This window comes from Morone saxatilis, unplaced genomic scaffold (assembly GCF_004916995.1).
Source record: "Morone saxatilis isolate NCDOM2014 unplaced genomic scaffold, NCSU_SB_2.0 Contig15, whole genome shotgun sequence".
Taxonomy (NCBI): Eukaryota; Metazoa; Chordata; class Actinopteri; family Moronidae; genus Morone; species Morone saxatilis.
In genome coordinates, this window is record NW_023339707.1 from 22,486,806 (window position 1) to 22,503,600 (window position 16,795).

General features: G+C 39.9%; 4 protein-coding genes across 5 annotated transcripts in view; 2 read left to right on the forward strand and 2 right to left on the reverse strand.

Annotated features, from left to right (window-relative positions):
• The window catches only part of zgc:193690 (ATP-dependent RNA helicase DDX19A), a 5,813-nt gene extending 350 nt beyond the window's left edge, over positions 1-5,463 (forward strand). The window contains exons 2-11 of the mRNA XM_035656018.1: positions 25-88; positions 538-730; positions 1,091-1,183; positions 2,319-2,421; positions 2,517-2,631; positions 2,750-2,927; positions 3,041-3,278; positions 4,271-4,433; positions 4,537-4,728; positions 4,819-5,463. Of these exons, the coding sequence (XP_035511911.1) occupies positions 25-88; positions 538-730; positions 1,091-1,183; positions 2,319-2,421; positions 2,517-2,631; positions 2,750-2,927; positions 3,041-3,278; positions 4,271-4,433; positions 4,537-4,728; positions 4,819-4,880 (1,401 nt within the window). The 3' untranslated portion in view covers positions 4,881-5,463. The remainder of the gene's footprint in view (positions 1-24; positions 89-537; positions 731-1,090; positions 1,184-2,318; positions 2,422-2,516; positions 2,632-2,749; positions 2,928-3,040; positions 3,279-4,270; positions 4,434-4,536; positions 4,729-4,818) is intronic.
• Positions 5,464-6,889: 1,426 nt separating this feature from the next.
• Positions 6,890-7,918, reverse strand: ubxn10 (UBX domain protein 10). The gene has a single exon (XM_035657215.1). It carries the CDS (start codon positions 7,686-7,688, stop codon positions 6,927-6,929), a length of 762 nt encoding a protein of 253 aa, XP_035513108.1. The 5' UTR covers positions 7,689-7,918; the 3' UTR covers positions 6,890-6,926.
• Positions 7,919-9,195: 1,277 nt separating this feature from the next.
• On the reverse strand, positions 9,196-12,485 carry cptp (ceramide-1-phosphate transfer protein). 2 transcript variants are annotated; one of them, XM_035657484.1, is made up of 3 exons: positions 12,381-12,485; positions 12,116-12,268; positions 9,196-11,288 (listed from the first exon to the last, which is right to left on the reverse strand). In XM_035657484.1, the coding sequence occupies exons 2-3, from the start codon at positions 12,247-12,249 to the stop codon at positions 10,766-10,768; spliced, it is 657 nt and encodes a 218-aa protein (XP_035513377.1). In that variant the 5' UTR covers positions 12,250-12,268; positions 12,381-12,485; the 3' UTR covers positions 9,196-10,765. The 2 variants fall into 2 exon arrangements, with proteins under 2 accessions (XP_035513377.1, XP_035513378.1); XM_035657485.1 differs by having other exon boundaries at positions 12,116-12,470.
• Positions 12,486-13,874: 1,389 nt separating this feature from the next.
• ints11 (integrator complex subunit 11) overlaps positions 13,875-16,795 on the forward strand; it is a 10,496-nt gene continuing 7,575 nt past the window's right edge. Inside the window, exons 1-8 of the mRNA XM_035657315.1 lie at positions 13,875-14,078; positions 14,320-14,417; positions 15,426-15,499; positions 15,589-15,817; positions 15,930-16,028; positions 16,113-16,147; positions 16,250-16,388; positions 16,492-16,556. Of these exons, the coding sequence (XP_035513208.1) occupies positions 14,051-14,078; positions 14,320-14,417; positions 15,426-15,499; positions 15,589-15,817; positions 15,930-16,028; positions 16,113-16,147; positions 16,250-16,388; positions 16,492-16,556 (767 nt within the window). The 5' untranslated portion in view covers positions 13,875-14,050. The remainder of the gene's footprint in view (positions 14,079-14,319; positions 14,418-15,425; positions 15,500-15,588; positions 15,818-15,929; positions 16,029-16,112; positions 16,148-16,249; positions 16,389-16,491; positions 16,557-16,795) is intronic.

Below are 16,795 nucleotides of genomic sequence, written 5' to 3' on the forward strand. Positions count from 1 at the left end.
ATAACCTGTGTTTTCTCCCAACAGTTGAACTTCTCAAAGAAAGTGGATCGTGTGCGAGGTCCACGAAACGTGAGAGGAGACATAAATGGTAATTAATTGATTCAAAATTCAGTTAAAAGTTGCTTTATTGGCGTAGACATAGAAGTTTTACATTGCCAAAGCAAGTNGTATAATGTGTGTGGATACAGATTGGGAAGAAAAAAACTTAAAATAAATTAGAAAAACGTGAAAAATAGACTTAAAAACATTGAAATAGAAGTTTTACATTGCCAAAGCAAGTGTATAATGTGTGTGGATACAGATTCGGAAGAAAAAAACTTAAAATAAAGTAGAAAAAAGTGAAAAGTAGACCGTAAAACATAATTACAGATACTTTTTTTAATGTAAGAGTGTGTGTTTGTGTCCATGTTAATACATATTGTCTCCTTCTCCTATGATTATTTTTAATTCCCCCTTATTTCACATCCAAGCTACTTAATGTTACTGCTTAGTTGTGGTGGTGTTTGGCGGACTTTGGTGTTTTTCCACCCCGTGCAGGCAACATAGTGCCGGAGAAGAGTGAGAATGGAGGCTGGAGAAAAGACGGGGACAAAGTGGACCTGGCCGAGCAGTCCCTGCTGAATAAACTGATCCGGCACTCTCTGGTGCGGAACAGAAACCAGGTGGAGGTTCTGCAGCGGGACCCCACCTCTCCTCTGTACTCTGTGAAGACGTTTGAGGAGCTGAGACTGTGAGTTTTAACACTGATCGGCCCTCAAAACAGGTGTGTGCACATGTACGTTTTCTCCTCCCAGGCTTCCCACGAGTCCTGGAAAACCTGGAACTTTAGGGATACGTTTTCCAGGTCATGGAAACACCTGGAAAATTGATTAAAATGACCAAATATCTTGGAAATAATCTGTTGACCTGCTGCTGTCAATAGACCTTTATCACAGCAGCCATTTTGACATGTAACAGTGGGATCACCTATGGCTGACCACTGTTTGTGAGTCCTGTATTGTCGAGAAAAACTTCTGGAAAGTGTCCTGGAACCTTTCCAGGACTCGTCAAACACTTGATTCTTGTTATTTTATTACCTGTCGATCAATAGGAAGCCTGACCTGCTGAAGGGTGTGTACAACATGGGCTTCAACAGACCATCCAGAATCCAGGAGAATGCTTTGCCCATGATGTTGGCACAGCCGTGAGTTCATTTTTATTCTTTGGAAGTAGTGCTGACACAAGTAATCAATTCATCAATTAGTCAATGGGCAGAAAATTGAATCAACACTTTAGATAATTGTCAGTTATCGTGGGAAAATATTGAAGTATTTGCTGGTTCGAGCTTCTCAAATGTGAGGCTTTGTTGCTTCTCTCCCCTTTTTTGTGTGATTAAAACGTAATATCTGCATTTTGGATGGCTGGTTCGACAGTGAGCCGCTTGACAACATCAACTCGACCTCTGGGAGATTATTATTGGGAGATAATTAACAACAATTTTGATAGTTGAGTAATTGTTTATCAGGGGAAATGCCAAATATTTTCTCATTCAAGCTTTTCAAATGTGAATGTTTGCAGCTCATTTCCCTCTTGTAACCCTGTAAATGTAATATCTCCTCATCTTGGAGTATTGGTTTGACAAAATGAGCCACTCGGCAGCATTTCTTATCTCAACGAGACTTCCTGGTGAAATATATCAATCAAATAAATTCAGTTTAGAGCAATATAAAACTGAGAAAAGCAGTAAATCTTCACAAGAAGCAGGAACCAGCAAATGTTGCACTGCATTTTTGCTAGAGAAATTACACGCAATATCAAAATCAATTAACAAAGTTCAAGGTTATGTGTATTTTTTCCCCTCGGTCGATGTTCTGGCAGTTACTAACAAAGTTAGCAGCTCATTATTTCAGCACTAATGCAGTTAAATGCAGTTAAGTGGAGGTTTTGGTGTATATCATTTTGACTTGTTTGTGCCAGTTGTTGCATATTCAAGTAACCAAACATACATTCATGGTGCTTTACAGAGAGATTATTTGGTATGTAAAACATCACCCATCAAAGTTTCCTCGAGCCCAAATTGATGTTATCGTAGACATAACTAATCAGTTTACTATAATATAATACCAAGAAAAGGGAAAATGATGGATTATCAAAAGAGTTGCTGATTCATTTTCTGCTGATAGACCAATTATTTCTGCTCTAAAATGGTAACGTAACTATTGTTCTTTTTAACTTAATGCCAAAATCACGCTGCAGTAGTTAAAGTAGTTAACTTAAAATCTTAACTTCAGGTTTGTCTGTGATTTATTCTCTTCTTTTTGTGTATTTTCTGTTTCCAGACCTCAGAATCTGATCGCCCAGTCACAGTCTGGCACAGGTAAAACTGCTGCTTTTTCCCTGGCCATGCTCAGCCACGTAAACCCAGCCAATAAGTGGACTCAGGTAAGCCTAACATGTAATCTCCTGAACCAGCCGGTGCCCAGTTTCACTTGTAGATGCTGGAATAAACTCACCTTTGGGTTTTTTTCTTTTTTCAGTGCCTGTGCATCGCACCAACATACGAGCTTGCTCTGCAGATTGGACAAGTCATCGAGCAGATGGGGAAATTCTGCCCTGATGTGAAACTTGCCTACGGCATTCGGGGCAACAGAAGTAAGAATGTAACCACACTTGTGATTATGATGATTAAACTAGTTGCAAAATGGTATTTAAATGCATGAAGGAGCCAGTGTCGGTCATATCGCTGCATGAACTTCTACACTCTGTTCAGTGGAACGAGGCACCAAGTTGCAGGAGCAGATTGTCATCGGAACACCAGGCACAGTCCTCGACTGGTGCACCAAGTACAAGCTCATCGACCCCAAGAAGATTACCATGTTTGTGCTGGACGAGGCCGACGTGATGATCGCCACACAGGGTCACCGGGACCAGAGCATACGTATCCACAGGCGGGTTCCTGTCAGGGAAACCTTTTGATCACAGTAAGAGTTTCCTTTGTCACGTCAGTCACCAAGCGTCTTTTATTCACAGTGTTTTCCTCCTTTTCTTCGTCCCAACGCAGGCAGCTGACCAAGGACTGTCAGATGCTGCTTTTCTCTGCGACCTTCGAGGACTCGGTGTGGAGGTTTGCAGAGCAGGTGGTTCCCGATCCCAACATCATCAGGCTGAAGCGCGAAGAGGAGACGCTGGACACCATCAAGCAGTTCTACGTGGTCTGTAAGGAGAAGGAGGACAAGTTCACAGCTCTCTGTAATCTGTATGGCAGCCTAACCATCGCACAGGCCATGATCTTCTGCCATGTAAGTCCTGCTTTGTACACTCTTAAGTTACATATTTTAACCCGGCAATCTGCATCTGGATATTCAATCCACACCTGGTATTAATAATTGTTTTTGTTATCTCCATTCTGATTCTACCTACATTTTTTAATACAGTATTTGTGTAAAAAACAAAGACCAACCAACTCGCCTCACCCTCCTCTGCCGAGCGTATAGGAGAAACTACCGTAGCAGCAAAAAAACGTGAAAGTCTATCCACAGCCAGTGTTTGGTTTGTCTGTTCAGGGCTACTGTAGATATTGTGGGTTCAACATGGCGGCCTTAATGGAAGTGGAAGTGTAGATAAAAACATCTCAGGTTACGAAAACACTGCGATTTCTTATTTTCAGGTGATTATACACCAATCAATACATATGAATATAATATAATATATAAAAGCAGCAATGTGAAGCGCCGCTACTGTTATGAGACAAAGCACAGAGCATCTTTTTGAGCAGAAACACAAACTAAAATCCAAGGAGGAGGACATGACCTTTCCGCCAGTATTATTGATCCACGAGAAAGAGGAGCGTCTGTGTTTTTAACGGTATTGAAAGCCATACCTTCAGGATTTCTAAATACCCTGGTCTACTGTTATACCTTGATATGTCCCAGGCCTGTTGTGTTCCATGTGAAGAGAAGCAATGCTGTCCTATGAGCTCTGCTTCTAGGGCTAGGAATTCATTTTGAATCACTACTACTTAACTATTTTTGGGCTAAGAAGAGGCAGAGTTTGGTAGTGTTTTCTTGTTTTTGTGTTTTGGTCCAAATACACTATCCATACTAATGCTAGGTGTACATGTGGTCTTAAATCGTAAGCCAAAACAAACCAAAAGAACTCTGTAGCTTTAAGACTTTGACTTATGCTTTGACTAAAAATGTAGAAATATATCAAATTTATCGCAAATAACAGTTTTTTTTAATTCCATGAAAGTAGAATGAGCAGTTCAGTTTAGCTGATACTTTTTCTTCAGACTCGCAAGATGGCTGCTTGGCTGACTGCAAACCTGACCAAAGAGGGCCACCAGGTGGCATTGCTGAGTGGGGAAATGACCGTGGAGCAGAGAGCTGCTGTCATCGAGCGCTACAGGAACGGCAAAGAGAAAGTGCTCGTGACCACAAACGTGTGCTCCAGAGGTGAGGGACATTAAGATGGACGAGAGACTGAAAATTAAAACATCTTTATGTTTGAAGGTGAGTATAAGTATTTGTGGTCCGTTTGTGGTTCTGTTGATCGCAGGTATCGATGTGGAACAAGTGTCACTTGTGGTCAACTTTGACCTCCCAGTGGACATGGATGGGAATGCCGACAATGAGACATACCTTCACCGGATTGGCCGCACGGGACGTTTTGGAAGAAGAGGATTTGCTGTCAATATGGTTGACAGCAAACACAGCATGGATATCATCAACCAAATTGAGATGCACTTCAGTATGTTCCTGTTCCTCTCAGTTTGATCGTGCAAACCGGTAAATATAAGGATCCTAACATGACTTTCACCTCTCTGTCTTCCTTCCACAGACAGGAGAATCACGAAGCTTGACACTAGCGACCTGGAAGAAATGGAAAGCCTGATGAGCTGAATCCTTCGCTACACGCACAAACCTACTGAAGCAGTTAGACGTGTTACCTCAAATGTGACTTGAGTTCTTTCAAGGGTGTATTGTTTGCATTTTTATTGTTTACAGAAGAGATATGCATGCCAATGTTGACTATGCAAACTTATTTTATGGCAATAATTTGTGCCAAATATTTTCACTTAAATTTAATTTGATGTGTCCGACTTTAATCACTGAAGTCACCTTAAGCCTTTGGGCTGTCTCACAGAGACTTTAAACCAACCACTAGCTGTTAAAACAGCGTTTAAGAAGAGTGGGGAAAGTGCCACGGTTGATGGTTTGCAGTGTTGTGTTTTTGATTATCTGAAGTGAATTATTAATGTAGGTTTGGTGGGATATAATGTGTCTCATCTATAGACGTTTGCGTGGTTTGATCAAGGTTGAGTTCAGATAAAATATCTACGAGTGACTTGAAAGCATTTTTAGGATCAAATGCAATCAAAATTCAGCCTAGTGGTAGCTGACTATTAGTTTCCATCAGACTGTGAAGCTAGAGCTGTTGCTCTGTTTTTGTGTGGACAAAAAAAATAAATATACTGTTGCATGTTAAACCTGTTGACCGTTCAGTTTCTTTGCTGTTCAAACATTACATACATTTATCAAGTAAGACCATTGAATAGTTTGACACTAAAATAATGAATCCATTGAACCTTTATTAAACACAATATACAATGAAAATATATTTCTTCAGTGAATGTACAATACAATTTTCTGCACTTAGTGTGTAATTGTTTAAATCTTGAGTGAGCAGGAGTTGAATGTCCTGAATTTACATTGAAAGACATTTGATTAGTCATATTATGGTACTTTGAGTCTTCATCTATAGAAGTAATTTCTGTGGCTCCATTCAGACTTCAGAGTGAGAGGTGTTAGAAAAGAAAAAGGCCTTTTTCACATCTGTCTTAATGCATTGGAAAGAACAGGTGTTGCTAATAATGGCCATCATTAACTTTATTAATTGCTTTCCCTGCTGTGTAAAATTGTCTTCAGTGAAAAAGACCTATATTGACAAGCTAGTGATGTACTTCTGTGCCTCCGCATTGTGATGAAAGGACTTTATTTGGCATATAAGAACATCACCCACGAAAGAGAAGATGTGGAACATAACGACAGAGAAATAAACGCTCTTCATTCCTGCATTTGTCAGCAGCATCTCTGGTTATGCTTTGGTTTTAAATGCCAGAACTACTGCAACCACATCACAGATAAACCAGATTATCCTCCTTAAATCAAGAACTGATAACTGACGGCAGATTAAAGTTCTTCATTTGCTAATTACCTCTTTAGACTAAGAACTCAGACTCAGAACATGCAGGTAACAGCCATAAAGAATACATTTAATGTACCTGCCTGGAGTATTCTGTTTAAATGGTACAGCAGAACAAGTTACCAATCAGTGGACCCAATAGACCTTTTTCACAGCAGCCATTTTGACATTAAAATAGGGTAAACACGTGTTACCAATGATACTAATGATGGTTCTGTTCCATTTAGTGCAGCAGAGCCTTTCCAGTGAGCCAACATGCACAAGTTTGGCATTTCATGTCAAAATGGCTGCTGTGAAAAAGGTCGATAAACAAAAAACAAGCTTGTGTACACTTAAAGATCCCCTACATACTTGTTTTAAGATGTTTTGTCTAATTTGAGTCTGATATGGGTTTATTTTCCCCCCCCAAAAAAAATTCAATTTACTAGTAGAAAATCACACATATCTCACACAAGTGCGTTCTCATGGTGCACTGGAGGTTTTTCACACTTCTGTAAGGTGCATATGGGGCCGTGATTGGCTCCAAACTAGTTAAAAATCAGGCTCTTATGTACACGTCTTAAACTTCAGATGGCGAGGTGAGCACAGAGAAGCTTCGAGCATTAAACTTCAAGCACATACATCATTCTTCTCCTCAAACATCCAAGTGAAGAAACATTTGTTTTTAACAGAGGCGGGGGGGGGGCTTTAAATACCACCACGCAGCTACACTTGAACTATAAAACTTTAAAAGTAACTCTTGCTCACTCGTGCTCCACCACACTGTCATTCTGAGAGATGCACAGCACCGATCTGTTCAAGACGCCACACTGGGCCAGGGTCATATCCATGTCTGTGAAGGTCCTGCGTGGCACATCCATGGTCTCAATGGAAGTGCCTCCGTACTTGGCTCCGTACCTGACCTCTGCACTGCCTCTCACCACCTGCAGCGTGTCTGTGGGGTCAAAGTGCTGCTGAAACCTCCTGCCGCATGGTGCTCGGATGGCTAGGAGCAAACTGCCAGTGGCACCAGCCTCTTTGGGCAGCGTTGGTCCCGGGTCGGGGGGCTTAGGGATGACCCTTGGGTGCACATCAGCCCTGTTGTCCACCTCGGAGCTGCTGGTCTGGGTCTCTGCGGGGAGATCCGGCTCCTCGTGCCTGTGCCTTTGCTGCAGGAGGGCATCATCAGACAGGCCGAGCTTGGACATCTGATTCTCCAGGCTTCTCCCAGGACTCTCTGACGGCCTCCTCTCTATGGAGGGGAGAACCTTGTACTTGTTTAAGGACTGCCGTGGAGCAGCAGGGGGGTGCTGCAGCATCTGCACAACTTCGTCCGGGCTCAGCTGGCTGGCCTGCCACATTATGGGCTGGGACTGGGAGCGGAGGCTTCTGTCCGGCCTGCTGCACACAGGTGAGTCTGGAGACGCAGGTGGCCCCTGGATGCTGCCTGTGTCACCTGTGTATTCAGAGTTGTTTACGGTGGGTCTGCTTCGCCCCTTGGAGGACGTTGGCCTTGTTAAATGCATCGATAAGCAGCTGTTCAAGATGGAAGAAGACTGTGAAGATCCCCAGTTGCTTCTTGGCTTCAGTCCTTCACAAACAGAGTAAAGAAAGTCATGTAAGTTACTGCTGGTCTCCTGCTGCTGCTGTTAGGAAGCTGTTCTGAAGAGCAGAGTCGTGCTACCGAAGCTGAATTGCAGGTGAAAACGTTAAAAACTCCGTCTGTGCGCGTTACTTTTGAGACGCTTTCCATCCAGTTCACCAGTTTCAGCAGGAAGTACCTCTTGAGCGTCAGCGAGGTTGCCATGACAGTCTGGTTGCCCTGACGACGACGTGTGGTTGGAGGCGGGGAGACCCCTGGTGATGAAAGTGCGCAACTGCAGCTAAATTCATCCGATTTAATAATAATGTAACTCTAATATTCCGGGACTTTAACAGCTCCAAAAACACGTTTAACATCGTTACATCATCTTAATAGTAAATAACTTTACATACATTCTTTAAAATTGATTATAAACATGTTTTTTGAACTGATGTCCGCCACAGAAAATGAGTTTTGGGGATACATTTACTCGAGTAATTAGTAATATTAATGTATGCAAATGCTTTATTACAAGAAAGTCATTTACTTAAGTAAAAGCACCAAAAATAAAAGTACTCATTATGCAGAATGGGTTATTTCAGAATAATATATATTAGTCTATATTATTGATGCATTAAGTTGTTTATGTTGCAGCTGGTAAATGGGCTAACTTCAAATACTTTAGTGCTTTCGCACTGGTAGCTTGTGAATTCCATCAGGGAACAATAGTTTTATATTAACCTGTAAAAATACATAATCATTTGTTTATAGACTATATTTTGTATTATTACGCGAAATATGCAAAGAAACTGGTAATTGGTACTGGTAGTAGAAGACAATATTAGAAGAAAATTTTAATATTCAAGTCAAGTACCAAAGGCTGTTAATATGCTCTGTATCTGATGTTGAAAGGGTGTTGAAAGTATTTTTTTAGACAGCATTAACTCCTGAATCTCTAATAAGTCCAAATAACAATTTGTTCATAAGAGAAAACAAAGCCATCACTATTTGTAATATTGTATGTGAGTTCATGCATAGCCTGTATAACGTGTAATGTTCCTCTATTTGGGTGTTTATATGGTGAATTCCATATTTTGTCACCAAATGTGCAAGTCCAGTTTGTGGTAAGGGAATAGTTACTACTTCAGCACTTTTCTATATAAACAGGCTTTTATATGGTCAGATATATTAGTATATAAGTATATAAGTATTATTTTAAACATAAAACAGTGGGGTCTGTGGAACCTCAAACAAAAACACATGGATTAATAGTAGGTAGTGGGGACACTTGATTACCACCACGCACAAGCATTAATATAGAATTTAGAAAAACAAAACACATCAAAGTTAACTTCCTTTACTTTCTGCAACATGTAACAAACCAAAATATTTCTCAAATGGATCAATAATCAATTGTTAAATTGAACATAACACAAATTCACATCCATCAACCAAGTGGAATTGTTTTTATTAAGCTGTTTATAAACTGTGTTTGAATTAAGGGTAATATATATAATATATATCATACAGTACATTATTGTAAAACAATACACCTCAAATAAAAAATAACAGATTTCTTCATTTATACATTAAATGAGAAATTGCACTGAGATCACATACAGCAGGTAGGGCTGCACAATTAATCGAAATATTGTCGAAAGTGCAATATCCAAAACACAGAAGCTGCAGTTTGTTTTTGGATAAAGAACAAATATGTGCCACGACAGCATTATAATGAAGCACTGTAGTTCTGAAGAGATGCTCCGGCCTACAAATCTTATTTGGTACAGACCACAAACATTTCCCACCGTCCTGATTTTGGAAGTTTTTCTCATAAAAAATTTCATTTGTGATGCAAAAATGATCATTCCCACACTAATCGGGAATCATATCGCAATACCTGTCAAAATAATCGCAATATGATTATTTCCACCATATCGTGCAGCCCTAACAGTAGGGTTAATGAGTCAGCTACTAAAAACTCTTGTGTCATAGGTTACCAAAACCTGTTTCTGAAGTAAAAACATAACATTTAGTATGGCCATTGAACTGCAAATATGGTTCTATATGTGTTAAATCTAAAGATCCACATTATTCCAGCACTTCTGTCCTGTTACGAGAATGTTTTGCTTTTCACCTCCCAGATAGCTTCATGACTGCTGGCATGTGGTGAGTGTGGAAACTGCTACTTGTCCCATAAGGCTGCAGTTAGTCGGTGGTCTTTTATCTGTGTTTACTACAAGGCCATAGTACTTTATATAATATCTGGTATCACACAATATCAGATCATCTAGCATTTGATGAAACAAACCCCCAATGTGTAACAGGAGCATGAATATGTTAACATTTGAATGAAATATGGCATGAGAACATGAAAAATCTGACCTAATAACCCTATTATTACATTTCAGACCAGCACTTCTCTAATACATAGAGTGATTGGTATCCGTTGTAAAATGCAACTAACAATTATTTTTCAGTATCGACTAATTTGCCAATTATTAAATCAGTCAAAACCCCCAAAATATACGAAAAGAATCAGAAACCATCAAATATTTGCTTGAAAAATTACATTGATGATGAATAGATTCTCAAAACAGTGCATCCATCTACAAAACAGTAGATTAATGTACCAAATAAGTAGTATCAACTTGGTCTTTTTTTATATAAATAATGAAAACAAACAGCAGTGAGCAGTGAGCAAAGACTCTGAGCCCCACTGCAGTTCCCTTCATTGATTTAAATGAAAAACAAATCAATCTATAAAGATCATTCAGAGGTGCATTAGAAAGAGTAGACAGATACACATGCAACAATAAACAGTAGTTTTATATCAAACACTGGTAATGCAGTAGGTAAAGATTAAAGTCAGTGGAATAATGCTTAATTATTTGTATTTAACACTGTACATTAAACAATTAAACCACCAAACAGGAGTAGTAGCTAGCTCGACAGCCCGTCAGCAGGGACAAGTTGGACATATTTAATCATGTGAATGTAAATAACAGCACTTGTTGCTCTCTACGGTAACTCCAGCAGGTTATGTTGAGCGTAGAGTTCCTCTGTGATCTGGTACACCTCCGAGATAAGAGGTATAGCTTCCCCGAGCATGGCGACGACCTGCTCCGGAGGGCCCACATTCATCACCTCAAAGAAAGCGAGACGCCCTGGGAGCACGCAGAACGCCATCCCGGCAGCCTTGCGGATCACCCATGGGTGGTGCTGGGCAAGAGACTCATTGTAGGCCTCCGCACACATGACAGACGTCTTGCTGTCCTCACTGCTGGTGCGGAGGCGCTCCAGGAAGAGCTCCAGCCACCTCAGTGCACGGTGGAGCCTCAGGAGAGTACGGCAGCCTGATTCTGGATTACTGGCTTTCTTGGTCAGGTCCACTAGTCCGTTGTCCAGCTCATATTTAAGCATTGACTGGATAGTGACGTACTGAGAGCCGTTCTCACCCTCCAGGTAGGCCACCAGGATCTTGAGCTTGTTGACAGCGTCCATGGAGATGAAGCCAAAGACACTCCCCAAGCTGTTCAGAAACCTATAAAAGGGATAAACAGTCTGTCAGGGACATTTTATTGGTATGTCTGTTGTTTTGTTTATGCACTGTTGTCTTTTGAATTGTCTTGTTTCAATGTTAAATGTTTCGTCCAGTGGTGAAAATGTACAAGAAAACACCTCGGTGACATTTTGTTACAGTGTAGAGAGATGTTTCCCAGCCTAGGGGTCGCGAGGCCTTCTTGATTTTAGGGGGTTTGAGAGAGCTAAAGGCAAATATACACTATAGGCCTTTATATCGCAGAATTTCATTCATTTCTGTGAAGAAAACTGAATTAAATAGCATTTTTTTAAATTTAGATTATTGTTTTAAGATCTAAACTTTGAGTACATTAACAGAAGCTATTAACTAAGCTAACTCTCTGTTAAGTTCAAACAACCTGCTAAGAGCTAAAAAAAAAACCCACTGGATTAGTTAAAAAAGAAACCTATTAAGTATGTAAAATAAAAAATAGACAGAGAATTGTATAAAAAAGTTCCTAAAAACATCAGGAAAACTCATTCTCTGATCTATATATTCACAAGAAATAACTTGTTTTACATAAACTTCCTGCAGTTATTGTGTTCACTATTTGGGTTAAATGTACAGTTTAGAAGCTGTTCTGTACTGTTATGGTTATACATTGCAATATCCATTAAATATGTCACTCTGTCAGGGGTCGTCAGCTCACCTAATGACAGAAAAAAGGGACCCCATAGTAAAAAGACTGGAAACCAGTGGTGTAAAGTGTATAATAAACAGTATAAAAAGTATAAACATGCTGTCATTTCCTCCATAATGCCAAAAGATTTAACCCTTAAATAACTTACTTTACAAGACCACGCCACCCAGCGATGTAGTGCTCAAGATAGACGTCTTTATTTTCCGACAAACACAACTTGAAAGTGTCGAGGACCTCCTGTAAACAGAATTTCTGCTCTTCAGGAGCCACAGGACCAGCCATGGTTTTCTATGAGGAAGTGCTGTCGGTGAAAGCGGATAAGGCAACAAATGAATGAGCAAATGAAGCTAACGACTACCGACAACACTGCAGGTCGCGGGAAATGTTAAGCACAAAAAACCCCAACACATTACCTGCTAGAGAAACTACAAGTGAAAGAGAAATTAAACATTTCTTTTGGTCTCCGTAGAACGACAGGTCAGTCCTGCTCTAATCCGCTTCTACTGCGCAGACTCGAAGCCGGGACACACAGGAAATTGGCGACTTTGCCTTCGAAATAAAAGCATTGGATTTTCTACCATGGCTTAGAATAGAAAAGAATAAAATGCCTTTATTGTCACTATACGCATGTCTGTACAATGAGATTAAAAGCCAACTCCAATAGCAGAGCAAAAACAGTGTAAATATAAATAGACATAAGAAAAAAAAAAAGGGAGGTAAGGTGCACAGTCCTGAGGAGTATGTAATTTGCAAAATATATGGTGCTATATACAGTGTTAAAATATATATATTTGCACACTTATTAATATTATATATATATATATATTGCCCATTGGTATGGAATATTGCAATTGTAATGGTATTGCACAGTAGGTAAGGTTTTTTAACGGTTTTAATAGTGACTGAAGAGAGGCCGCGGGTTGGTGGTTGACTATGGAACAGGCATGTGAGAGTTCAGGGTGTTATTGCTTTTGGGAAGAAGCGTTTTTGAATCTATTAGTTTTACTAATGCACCTGTAGCGCCTCCCTGAGGGCAACAGGTCAAACAGGTCAAAGCCAGGGTGGGAGCTGTCTTTGGTGACTTTGGTGTCTTTGGCTTGATCATGGTGGCCACTTGTGATTGGTTAAAAAGACATTTTTAAAGAAATAGATATTAATTTAGGGTTGTGTAATGTTTGTTTTTTTCCTGCTTTTTAAAACAAGTATTAATGCCATACTCAAACTGGTCAAATGGATTTTAAAAATTCTAATATACACCTGTCGATCCACAGGTGTGCTAAATTATATTATTAAAAACTGTGTGGTATATCTTCTTGCGCTACTTTATTGATTTCATAGATATAAGATCAATATTTAAGCCACAACCTCCCCCAAATCCCCCAATGCAACCCTACCCCCTCAAACATATTTAACCAAAAATACAGTTTTATATTTTTCACTAAGTTACTGCTGTATATATATTGTTCTGACTTTGTTTGTCTTTGTTCCACTACCTCCTGCTGTAACCTGTGAATATTCCTGTATATATCCACTATATAGCTTTTTTTCTATTTCTATTTTTTATTTAATGTGTCTTTTTCTTATCTGTTGACGTGTATCTGGAGCTGCTGTAGCAAGTGTGTTCCCCCAGTGTGGGATCAATAAAGTCTTATAATCTTATCTTATCTTACCTGGGATGAAATTGAAGTGGGAAAATAATTTATTTATTTATTTAAATAAATATGAAGTCAGATCTAAATATATTTAGAGGGAATGCACATTTTTCTCACCCTTTACCAGTTCTGATGGCTCAACTCAACAGCGTTGTGATACTAAAAGCCAAGTCCCAATAATAACACAATCTTATTCGCAAGTCGAGCTTTTATTTTGAAATCGCTACCCGGAAGTGTAGACTTTTTGCTGTCGGAACTTGAAACTGGTAAAAAAAAAAACGTCGGTACTCAAAATAACCCACATGTACACAAGTTAGACAATAAACAACTGTTTGTAAACAACACGTTATTCATCGGAAGCAGTCGGGCCGCCGGGGTTACCTCGGTGTTATTGATTTAACACCAGAAACAGGCCGAACTGATGAGAAAATATGCCTGAAATAAAAGTAACACCACTGGGTGAGTAACGTTACAGCTAACCTGAGATAGCCTCTACAATGCTAGTTCCAGCCACAGTTGATGTTAACCATACGATACATGTTTCAGCTCTCTTTGAACTGCACTAACTTGTGTATTTGATTGCTATTGTGCTCGAAACCGACTCGTACGTGTAGCAGCTACTGTTAGCAGGAGGAGCTCACCTGGAGGTGTTAGTGGTGCGTTTACTGTTTTCCTGAAACTTCCCTGTTCCCTCTCCAAGGTGCTGGACAGGATGTCGGCCGCAGCTGCATCCTTGTCTCCATTGGAGGCAAAAACATAATGCTTGACTGTGGGATGCACATGGGGTACAACGACGATGTAAGTAAACCTGATAAGACAGCAGTGCACAGGGTTCTTTGGTTTGTTTTCATTCTGTCAACCTTACACTGAATCAGAATCAGCTTTATTGTCAGGTTTTTTTTTAACATGCATGGAATCTGCCTTGGTAAATGTGCATTAGAATAAACTTAGAGAAATAGAAATGAAGATAAAAAGAGGCTTCCTTGGAGCACTTCTGATGGGTACTGACCTCTGCAGACCGGGAACACGCCACAAGAGCTGCAGGTTTGGAGATGCTCTGACGCTGCCTGTTTTCCTGCTTCTAACACGTCATATTTGAGGACAAAATGTTCACTTGCAGCCTGATATATCCCCCTCTCACTGACAGGAGCCATGATAACCAGATAATCAGTGTTATTTACTTCACCAGTCAGCTCATAATGTTATAGCTGATCGGCGTATACGAATATACAAAGGGAGACAATATGTACAATATAACCGTTATTTAAATAAATGAATGAATATCTGTACAGTTTGCAGGAAAGTGCAAAATATTGCTTAGGGAATGTGCAAGTTAGCAGTGTGACATATAATGATTTTGCAGTGTACAAGATAAAAACCAAGGAAATAGCATTGATGTGGTAGTTGTTGGTCAGCCAGACCGGCAATTAATCACTAATGTTTTTTTAAGCAAAAAAACCCCCTAACATTCTCTAGTTGCCACTTCTTCTGCCTTCACGTCATTGTAAACTGAATATCGTCGGGTTGAACCGAACAAGACATTTGAAGACGTCGCCCTCGTCGTGGGAGAATACAAATTAAGGACTGAACAGACAAATAGATAATCATTATTTGCAGTATCTAATTTCAAAATGTAATCCCTCTTCTACACTAACTACATCTCGGACTTTAGCTACCCTCCAACAGTCTTGTTACAAAATGGGGTTTTATTTTAAATGCATTGCACTCAAAACCTGTTTTTAAAAACTTCATATTGTGACTTATATGTAAGATCATTTACAGTATAATCCTGTATTGTCATTGCAGAGACGTTTCCCAGACTTTTCTTACATAACTCAGAATGGTCGTCTGACAGACTTTTTGGACTGTGTGATTATCAGGTATGTTGTCATAATATTAAAGTATACGCCACCTTTTCTGTCACATTTTCTGTATCAAATAAATAAAACTACACCTGTTTCTCTCTCAGCCATTTCCACTTGGACCACTGTGGCGCTCTGCCCTTCATGAGCGAGATGGTGGGCTACGATGGACCCATCTACATGACCCATCCCACCAAGGCTATCTGTCCCATTTTGCTGGAAGATTTCCGGAAGATCACCGTTGACAAAAAGGGAGAAACCAACTTCTTCACCTCACAGATGATCAAGGACTGCATGAAGAAAGTGGTACCTTTGAACCTCCACCAAACCGTCCAGGTGCAGTGCGGATATTATTTTTGATGTGCCCAGGTATTTATTAATCATTTCTGCACCAGCTGCGCGTCTCTTTTGATGGCAAATCAAGCTGTTTCTGTTGTGCTGCTGGCAGGTGGATGATGAGCTGGAGATCAAGGCGTACTATGCAGGCCATGTCCTGGGAGCTGCCATGGTGCACATCAAAGTGGGATCAGAGTCTGTGGTCTACACTGTGAGTGTAAACAAAACCCGCACTGTAGAGTCAGTAAATATTGAGTGCCAACACCTCAGAATAATGTATTTTTTTTATTTTTAGGGAGACTATAACATGACACCAGACCGGCATTTAGGGTAAGTGGCCTTTACTGTGTTTACCAATTATCATGCTGGACTTTATAGAACATATATGTAGGTAAATAATAAAATCTTCATCCTTGTGTTGTACATTTGCAGCGCTGCATGGATCGATAAGTGTCGTCCAGACATCCTCATCTCAGAATCTACTTATGCCACCACCATCCGTGACTCAAAGAGATGCAGAGAGAGGGACTTCTTGAAGAAAGTGCATGAAAGCATAGAAAGAGGGGGGAAGGTAGGAGACACAGATAGCTGAATGTATTTTGTTCTTTTTGATATGGTGTCATGGAGAGATTTTATTTATCTAAGATCTTTGTTTTCTTATCATTTTTTTTCAGGTTCTCATTCCAGTTTTTGCCCTCGGAAGAGCGCAAGAACTCTGCATCCTGTTGGAAACATTTTGGTAGGACTGTTATTCAGTTCTTAAAACAAACCGCAAAATTCACATAAACGCTTTTATATTTGTTTTATAAGTTTGTGAATCTAAAAAGTCTCTGTCAGAGAACAAGAATAAGAGAGGAGAGACAGTGATGTGTGGAGAGAATCCTCGTTCCCTGGCTGAGTGATAGCAGAAAAAGTCTAAATAATAATAGTAATAACAATAATGTGGGGTAATTGCACATGATTACAATACAAAAAGGT